Source organism: Chrysochloris asiatica, unplaced genomic scaffold, assembly GCF_000296735.1.
Source record: "Chrysochloris asiatica unplaced genomic scaffold, ChrAsi1.0 scaffold00138, whole genome shotgun sequence".
Classification (NCBI taxonomy): Eukaryota; Metazoa; Chordata; class Mammalia; order Afrosoricida; family Chrysochloridae; genus Chrysochloris; species Chrysochloris asiatica.
Window position 1 is genome coordinate 4,614,412 of NW_006408656.1, and position 9,543 is coordinate 4,623,954.

General features: G+C 54.2%; 1 protein-coding gene across 1 annotated transcript; it reads right to left on the minus strand.

Annotated features, from left to right (window-relative positions):
- Window positions 1-634: 634 nt before the first annotated feature.
- Window positions 635-8,007, minus strand: NR4A1 (nuclear receptor subfamily 4, group A, member 1). The gene is made up of 7 exons (XM_006870018.1): window positions 7,850-8,007; window positions 5,004-5,881; window positions 4,140-4,269; window positions 3,706-3,857; window positions 3,169-3,371; window positions 2,901-3,079; window positions 635-1,458 (listed from the first exon to the last, which is right to left on the minus strand). The coding sequence occupies exons 2-7, from the start codon at window positions 5,877-5,879 to the stop codon at window positions 1,202-1,204; spliced, it is 1,797 nt and encodes a 598-aa protein (XP_006870080.1). The 5' UTR covers window positions 5,880-5,881; window positions 7,850-8,007; the 3' UTR covers window positions 635-1,201.
- Window positions 8,008-9,543: the final 1,536 nt, after the last annotated feature.

The window sequence follows — 9,543 nt, forward strand, 5'->3', positions numbered from 1 at the left end:
ACACATTCTTCTCATCCTAACAGCTCTGGGAGGTCAGGTCTGTCCCATCACCCACTTTAGAAACCAGTGTCAACCTTAAGCCCTAAAGTCAGGTCTGTTTCTAAAGCCCCGTCACTCTTAACCCCTCGGTTCATTTGACTCCACCATGGGCACCCTAAGTGAGTCAGCAGGTTGAGCGGATGCTTCCAAGATTAGAATTGATTCTAGATTCTACGTGCTTTTATAGAACCACCCTATGAAGCAGGTGTCATTATCACCCTGCTTTTACAAATGTGAGCCCCTGGGTGGTGCAAATGGCTAATTCTCTCAGTTGATAACCAAAAGTTAATGGTTGGAGTCCACCCAGCAGTGCCTCGGAAACGACTTCTGAAAATCCAGCCTTGAAAGCCCTATGAAGCACAGTTGTACTCCAACACCGATACGGCTGTGATGGCTTAGAACTGACTTGAAGGCAACTGAACACTGGTCTGATATAAATGAGTAAACTGAGACCTGCTAACCCAGATCCACAGAACCCATGGTTTACCCAGAGCTGCCCGTACCTCACCTACTTATGTAATGATGCGCGTGCTTATGTGCCTGCAAGTGTGTGTGTAGAGGGCAGAAAACAGGGTATCGGAGATAAACAGAATCCCAGTTTCAGCTACATGTCTATTTTTTATTCAATATATTAAATATATTAATCAGAAAAGTCACATACTATAAATCCAGGAAAATACACAAATATAAATGTCAGAATCTGTCCTTTGTCTTCCTCCTAGAGTGACAGTTTATGTACATGTGGAAGGAGGGTGGGAAGAGAGAGCAAGTCTAAGAAGGCTGGAAAAAGACTAGCCCAGGCTGGTGCGGAGCGCCATCCCTCCTTCCCAACCCCCAACTCCCACCTCAACCTCTGCCTTTATGTATTTACAGCAGCAGTGGACTTATTTACAGCATGGCGGTATGTGTTAAAAACGGTTTATCTTACAAAAACATGAAGGCCAGGGGTGGACTGGGGGGTAAGACAAATAGTGGGGGCCACCTCCATGAAGGCACCCCCCCTCACACTGCCTTGAGCTCCCTGCTGACTTCCAAGAGCAATTGAGGAGGTTAGTTGGTCTGCAGCTCAAGGCCAGCTGGGGGAAGCGGTGCTCTGGGGTTCATGGGCCAAAGGCACGTGGGGTGGTGTACAAGCATGCACACACATGCTCCTGGGCTGGGGTCAGAAGGGCAGCGTGTCCATAAAGATCTTGTCGACGATAGGCGGAGGGGGCACCAAGTCCTCCAGCTTGAGGTAGAAGATGCGCTGCAGGCCCTGGGTACACAGGGTCCGGAGTTCAGGCAGCTTGCCCAGCAGGCGGGACAAGCAGCTGGCTGGCTGGGCCTCACCCGCCACGGATGAGACGTGCTCTTTCAGGCAGCTGGCAATGCGGTTCTGCAGATCCTCCACCCGCCGAGGTTCCTGCAGCCCATGCCGGTCTGTGAACAGGGTGTGGAATTTAGTCACTCGTTCAAGGACCAGGGTCTCTCAAACTCTGCCACTGACCACTCTTTAGGCACTCTGCAAAAGCTTACACACACACACACACACACACCCATTTTCAAACCTCATCAGAAGCCTACATGGACAGTAATAACACTGATTATCCTTACAGTCCAAGTGAGAAAAGGAGACCCAGAGAGATTACTTGACTTGTCAAGATTGCAAAAAAGAAAGAAATTGTAACCGAGGTTTTCTAGCTAGGCCAGTGGGGGTCTTCCCCACAGGACGGTTCTAAGAAGCTACAGCAATAGTGTTTCAGAGTCCACGCCCAGGGAAAGTTAGTCCCAGAATCCACCAGTCTAGTCCTACTTTAGCCCAGAGTGCAGCTGATTTTGCTTTACATGCTAGATTTCCATTAAGGGCGGAAAGCGGGTGATGGACTCAAGTGCTTTTAAACATAAAAAGGTATCTGAAAACCCCTATACTTGACATCAAAGAATTCATCCTCTTTAGACTCGGGAGATCATACGTAAATGTACACTAACAATTACATAAAGTACAAACGCTGGCAAAGGTAATCCAAACTGTGAGAAGTCAGGACAGTAGTTTCCAGGGGGAGAAAAGGACCAATGGGAAGCAGCTCAGCAGGGGTCCCAGTCACAGTGTTTCCAGAGCTAGGTGCTTGTTATGTAAGTGGCTTCCTTTGTGAACACTTCTCATTTATGCACTTTTGTGTATGCATGTTATACTTCAGTGAGCGTGTTTAAAGCAAACAAAACCCCCAGGCCATACATAACACCACACAGGCTAGACCTTGGGTGATGCAGAGACAACCACAGTCAACCACAATCCGATCCATGGTAACCTTCGTGTGTCAGAATAGAACCATGCTGTGTAGAGCTTTCAAATGCTAATTTTTTTTTTTTTAATAGACAGTCAGGTCTTCCTTCCACGGCATCTCTGGATGGATTTGAACTGCCATGCCAGCCTTTTAGTTGGCAGCTAAGTGTGTTAGCTGCTTGCACCACCACCTGGTATGGTGTTGTAGGATACGCACTAGACTGCAAGATTGGTTTGAACCACAAGGTTGGAGGTTCAAACTCAACAGCTGCTCCTCAGAAACCCTATACAGGGTTGCTGTAAGTCGGAACTGACTCAAAGGCACTTAACAACAAAACTCAGAGACTCCAGGATTTTGAGTTATCTGGGATATTTCACAGACTTGATTGGGCTTTGGAGTAAAATGCAACTAAGCGTGCCCGAGCTCTGCTACTCTGAGCAAGTGCCTGCCGGTGTCTGACTCTTGGCTGCTAGACTTCACAGCAGATGTTGAGTTGGGTAGGGGGCAGTCCTCCTGAAGACCAATCAGCTCCTCCACCCCCCACCTCCAATTCCTTTCCTTGAGCCCCAAGGACCCAGCTTGGTGCTGGTTGCTCACCAGTAATGAGGACGAGAGCAGAGAGGCAGGCAAAGGCAGGGACATCGACGACCAAGCTGTGCAGGGACCGTGAGAAGGCCAAGATGCTATCAATCCAGTCACCGAAGCCGCGGGCACACTGGAGCCGATGCAGCACCAGGCCTGAGCAGAAGATGAGCTTCCCTTCGGCAGCCTTGGAACTGGTCAGTAGTGGACACAGATGGACAGTCAGGGTAGCTCACAGGCAGGGCAGTTGGGGGAGGAACCAGCCAGATAGCAGGCAGCTTACCGGTAGGCTAGGCGGAGGATAAAGAGTTCCAGAAAGGCCGACTCCAGCAGCAAGTCTTGGTCACCAGGTGACAGCTCAGCAAAGCCAGGAATCTTCTCGGCCCATTTGCGGATGACTTCCAGCGAACCTGAGAGCAGGTCGTAGAACTGCTGCACGTCCCCGGCATCTTCCTTCCCAAAACGCGGCAGCATCAGCTCTTGGAACTAGGAAAGCAGTTCAGTGGTGTGAGCACCCTGTGAAGGCCCCACACCAGAGCCACCATGGGCGGCTATGCCATGCACCCAGATGCCCAGTAGAGGCAGAAAAGGTAAGACTGAAATTACTTTGACCCATGCTCTTGCTTGCCAAATCTCACAAATTACCCCTGGGCTGTGGCTTCTGGAAGAAGCACATTTTTTCTAATTGGCCCCCTAAGTGGTACAGTTTCCCACCCAGTCAGCCCAAAGTGTTGTGCTAGAGAGGGCACCCTCCTAATGTGCACCAAGGCACTGACTGCTGGCAGGAGAAGGAGCAGGCTGGGGCACGGCAACACCTCACCTTGGAGTAATCCAGTTTAGAAGTGTTGGGCCCTGCATCCAGGTGTGCCCGGACCAGGGACGTGAGGAGGTTGGCAGGGGAGGCATCTGGGGGCTGTTTGGGTTTTGAAGGGAGCCGACCCCGCCGCCCCTTCAGACTGTCTGTCCGGACAACTGCAGAGAAATGGGCCAGAGTGAGGTAAGGAGGAAGCAATCCCATGGACCCTCAGAAGTTGTGCACACTAACACTGGGAAGTGTTAAACCCAGGGGACCCAACAAGGACCTTCTCCACCTGTCACAAGCCAGATTGGCGGAAGCAATCTCCTGCTCTCAGACCCACACAGTTGAAGATAGAGGTGGAAATAAGGTGCAGACCTGGCCTCCCCTGTGGCCTATCAGGGATTCATCTGGGGGACTTGCCCAATTCTACCGCTCAGCTGGCCATAGCCACCCACCTTCCTTCACCATGCCCACAGCCAGGCACTTCTGGAAGCGGCAGAACTGGCAGCGGTTTCGCCTCCTCTTGTCCACAGGGCAGTCCTTGTTGGCTAGGCAGATGTACTTGGCGTTTTTCTGCACTGTGCGCTGGGGGAGGCAGGGGGGGGGGCAACACGGAACAGGCTGTCAGAGAGTGGGGTGGGGAGGGGGGCAAGTCCAGGGGAGGGGACTGTCCAGATCCTGCTGCCATCACAAACAAAAGCACTCTCTGTTCACAGCTATTTTTCTAACATTTGGGTGGCAGGGGAGGGAGATGGAAGGGTGGTGGGGAGGAAGAGGAAAGTCTTGGGGGCTCTAGGGGAGGTTTCTGCCCCAGGGGGAGGACCCCAGGACCTAAGGTTAAGGCCCAGGCTCTCCAGCAGTCCAAACACCTGTGCTTTTCATTGCGTCCACCTGCCCCTTTCCCGGGCCGACAAGAGGGCCAAGGAAGGCCTGGGGGTGGGACGGGAAGCTAACCACGCACCCAGCACTGGGACAAACACACAGCTTGTTCCCAAGTCCACCCCTAGCCCTCAAGCACCAAGCCCTCTTCCCGGATCCTTTCATCTCATGCCAAGAACATGAGTGCATGGGGCCCCCCTTTCACTAGGACCTTGAGTTGGGGGAGGGCGGGCAGAGAAAAGCCAGAGGCTGGCCTTAAGAATCTCCTCTTCTGGTACCCCTGCAGTCTGCCCCCTCTGCCCACGTCTCATTCCCTTGGGGCAAGTCCATCTGGCAGTCTTACCCCTTTGCTGCAGGCTACCACAGACCCCTCTGGGCACAGAGATCTGCCTGTCCCCAACCCCTTCAAAGGGTCCCACCTAGAATATCAAGGTAGGTACCTTGAAGAAGCCCTTGCAGCCCTCACAGGTGCGGACGCCGTAATGCTGGCAAGAAGCGTTGTCTCCACACACTGCACAGCGCCCCTCGCTTCCACCAGGAACCCCACTCAGGGCCTTGACCGAGGACACAGGCGTTTCCAGCATCCCCGCGCTGTCAAGGTGTGGAGAGGTGGGTGCCAAGCCTGGGAAAGCAGTTGGCATGGCATAGCTCTCACCCTCCCCCAGCTGGTGGGCAGCCTGTGAGGGGAAAAGCTTCAAGGGGCTTTGGGCAAGGCTAGAACTGGGGCCAGTGGGGCCACTGAAGGAGAAGAAGTTGGGAGGCTGGGGGTGGCCAGAGGCCTTGGGTAGCTGCTCTGTCCATGCCCGCAGGCCTTCATAAGTCTGGCTGGGTGAGAAGTGGCCAAATGAGCCATCCCAGGGAGAGAGCTGGGGCGGCTGGAAGCTGGGTGTGGAAGGTGACGGAGCGGAGCAGGGACTGCCATAATAGTCAGAACCGCTGGAGGACAGGGTCTCATCTGGTGGGCCGCTCAGGGTGCCTGGGTAGCAGCCATACACCTGGAAGTCTTCGAACTTGAAAGAAGTAGAGGCAGGGGAGGTGGCTGAAGATGAGGACGTGGAGGAGGCTGAGGAAGAGGCCGAGGAGAAGGGCTGGGCAGTTCCTGGCAGCTGGTAGAGGAAGGTGTCAAACTCTCCTGTGTAGCCATCCATGAAGGTGCTGAAGCTGGGCAAGGCAGTGGGAGCAGCGGGAGCCGCCTCAGGGCTAGCCAGGTCCATAGTGGGTTTGCTGAGCTCAGGGGTCAGAGGATCGTTTGCCAAGTGGTCACGGCCTGCAGGGCTGGGTGCTGGTGTCCCATATTGGGCTTGGATACAGGGCATCTCTGGAGAGGTAGAAGAGCCAAGGAGCGAAAGGAGAGAAGTCAATACAAGAAGTCTGATGCCTCATTTTAAAGTTTAGAACCCCCAGGCAGCCAGGTGGCAGGAACCCCAGATAAGAGATGGGACACAGAGGCCTTTGGGCTGTGACTAACCACAAAACCCAGGATCTTGACCCCTGGCCAGAGCACCATCTCAGCCTACATGCCCCAAAGTCCCTGGGCAGTGGCCCAGCGAGAGTGGGCTCAATCAGAAGGCCAGCCACACCCCAGTCGGCCTGGGAACCCTCAGAACGGCATGTAGCCAGCATTTCTCTGCTGGAACAGGGGGAAGCTGTGTTCCTCCAGCCCCCTGTCCCTCCCCTACTGGGTGAGGGCTGAGAGAAGGGTGGGTGGGAGAGGCAGCCAGGCAAAGCCTGATGCCCAGTCCCCACCACGAGCACATCTGTTGTTTCTCCAACCAGGCACTTCCTGAGAATATTCCCAGGCACAGCCCAGCCTTCTGCAAAACCCATTTTTTTTCTCTTCCCCCAACAGTGCCTAGAAGAAAGGTATCCAGGAGAGGGAAGAGAGATTGGGAGTAAAGGCTCAGAGCCTGCCCTACCGAAGAAGCAATGAGCCACCTTTCATTCTGTCCCCACCCAACAGACTGAGCAAGAATTGCAGATCTCACACATTGCCTATCCTGCCATCTGGAACTGGGCACCCACTGTACTCTGCCTGGGACGCTCCCAAAAGCCTAGGGGAAGGGAACCCAGGCCTCCCCAACCAGTTTCCAGCTCCCTAGGGGATTGAGGACCATGCTCCAGACCTTTAAAGGCTACATGCTGGAGAAAGGCTGAGGGGGAGAAGAGAACAGTCCCGTGGACCTCCCGGGAATAGACAGTCCCTAAGAGGAATTTCCCTGCTATCCCTTAAGCACTTCTCCCTGTTCACTTTATAAGAGGAACACTCAGATAAAAAAAAATAAAAAAAAAAGATAAAATGACTCTGTTCTGAGTGCTCCCGTGCCTAAATCCTTAACTTCAACATACACAAGGCTTTTAAAAGTTCACTAAAAAATTTCACGTTGTCTGTGAATTTTTCTTATTTTCCCCTTACATCTAAGTTTCTACACTCAAGAATAGTACAAATTCAATTTTGTTAATAGAAACATGGATCTCTCCTGCTTTTGAGTGACTGCCTCTTACAAAATAGTATAAGGCATTTGGTTAGTGTTAAAAAGACAGACAGACGACAATCAAAGTCCATGAGAGGCCATAAGATGGCTATATGCAGGAAGGAGAAGTAGCCTGCTCCTGTCTGTGCCCTAAAGAATCCAGGGGCTTGAGGAAAGGGGGCAGATACCCCAACCTGGAGGAAGAAAAACATACTCATTGAGGGGCTCTTTAAATTCAGAGACTAGTCAAAATAATGCTGAGGTAATTCCAGAAGTCTCCCACCTGGGGATATAACTCTGGCCTCACCAAACTGGGATGGGGGCTGGGAACGAACTCAAGCTGGCACACAGACTACCATGAAGAGAGGGGTACAGTGGATGGGGCAAAGGGTGTCACCAACCCATGACCAAAAGCCTAGGCTGTCCTCTGTCTGGCCTTCTCCCACTTCTATAGGCTCTACATGGGGCAGCTCTAGCCCTGGCCTGACATATACTACCCAGGCAACAGAGCCCCTTAGAGCTCTGGCCCTACCTGCCCAGAGGTGCCCATCCATAAGCATGTAGCCCTGGGCACCTGCTTGAGATAAGGGCAGCCACGTCTTCTGTCTCCCAGTACCAGGACAGGCTGGGCAGGGAAAGATGGGCTGGGGGTGGAGAGAGCAGCAGGTAACCACACAGGGCTGGGCGTTCCAGCCTTATTCAAATCCTGTTTCTCCACTAAGACGTCCCACATCCGGATCAACCCCCAAAAACCTAGCCCCCGCCACCCCACCCCCCAGCTTTCAGACTGCGCAGGTAGTTAACACAGGGCTTACATCCAGCCCCATGGGGGGAGGGGGGCAGCAGTCCTCCAAAGAGGAGGAAGAGGCGGGGTTGAAGGAGGGAGTGGGGAGAATCCGGCTTCAGGCAGGTCCTGGCTACAATGTGGTTTGCACCTGTTATGTTGAACAAGCCTGAGGCTGCACTCTACCTGAGAGATCCAACAGAGACTATGGGGGGAGGAGCAGGAGAAGATCAGGATACCGGGACTGAGTGGTGGCGGTGTTAGGATCCTTCCGGAAGCCCCACACCACAGGCTCCTACATTAAGAACTCTCTCCAGGATTCCCAAGTACAAGGACATCCCTACAGAAACACACACACACATACGGGATCCAAGCCACAGCTAAAACAACACTCCCAGTGCTTCCTGAGACAGACTCTGCCCCCATCCCTGTTCCTACCCCTGGGAAAACTCACTTATTCCCACACTCAGCCAGCACCCCTTCTAGTTCAGTCACCAGTGTTAGGTTCCCTTTGGTGATCCAGAGGTCTCCTGATACAGCCCAGACAGAAACTTCGGGCTGGGGATTCCTGCAAACTAAACCACAGCCCCTAAAACCTTAAGAAAGCATCTAGGGAAGGGAATTTCCCAGGTTGGGAGAATGGAGATCCTTTTGGAAATCCGAACCTGGTTGGTGTCCGTCCTATGGTTCCCCGCTTGTTCCTTTTCCCACACGCTATGGAGATCCCCATCAGCATCCAAATCCAGAGCACTGTGTGCTGACTTGGACTTCCCGGGAGACTGAACTAAATCCAGCTGTCAACTGGACAAAGTGCTTACTCCTAGCTCCAACCCCAACCCTCTGCGACTTCCACCTTGCACTGACACCCCACCTCCGGCACTCGGCAGACTGCAGTCCAATCTGGATGCTCACCTCCTTCCAACCGCTACCTCTTTCAAGCCCAGAGGGATACCGTACACCTGCCCCTACAAAATACTTTCAGCCCACGCATACACTCCATCACCTCCATGCAACACCTCTAAGAGCCAAAACACGGCGACCCATTCAGATGCACGCTCCCCGTGGGGCACCTACCCAGCCGCCGGCTCCTGCTCTCCTTGTCCGGGGCCAGCACCCTGAGTCGTAGTCCGGTCCCCTTGTACGCTTCAACAGTCTCAGCACACTCCCCCAACTTTCACAGCCTCTGCTACTGGGGCTCCCCGACCGAGCCGGACCCTCCTCTTAAGCACTCCGTGACGCACGGTGAGGAGCGGGGGTGCCAGTGACGCACGCGGCAGTGCGAGCTTGGCCATACAAGGGCGCAGGGGGCGGTGCGGTTCCGGCGGGAGGCGGACAGAGGGAGGCGCTCGGCTGGGGAGCCCGAGGGGGCGGGGCTAGGAGCCCGGAATGTCTGCGCGCGTGACGCACGCGCGGGGTTCCATTGACGCAGGGAGCGCGGAGTGTTTGATCTATAAATAGTTCCCTTGCACCGCTGCGCAGGCTAAAAATAGCAGCTCCCCAATTCTCCAGGCTCCCCCACCCGACTCGGAACCAGATCGGGGAGCCTCCAAGTCCGAAATAACCGGCCGGGAGGGCCAGAGCCCGAGATGAGGGTGCTTGAGAGCTGTGGCCGTGGGGCTTCCCCGAACGAGGATCTCCTTGCCCTCCGGCTGCTCCCGGGCGCCTCAGCCGAGTCGGGCCTCTAGGCACCCTTGGTGCCCGACTCCGCCTTTGCCCCCTCCCAAG

What these genes read in the sequence shown, in the direction of transcription:
- NR4A1 (XM_006870018.1), bottom strand. Translation starts at nt 5,879, where the DNA reads ATGCCCTGTATCCAAGCCCAATATGGGACACCAGCACCCAGCCCTGCA. An exon ending in GCTGCAAGGGCTTCTTCAAG is followed by an intron (nt 4,270 to 5,003) that starts GTACCTACCTTG and finishes TGCCTCCCCCAG; the next exon opens with CGCACAGTGCAGAAAAACGC. An exon ending in ATCCTCCGCCTAGCCTACCG is followed by an intron (nt 3,080 to 3,168) that starts GTAAGCTGCCTG and finishes ACTACTGACCAG; the next exon opens with TTCCAAGGCTGCCGAAGGGA.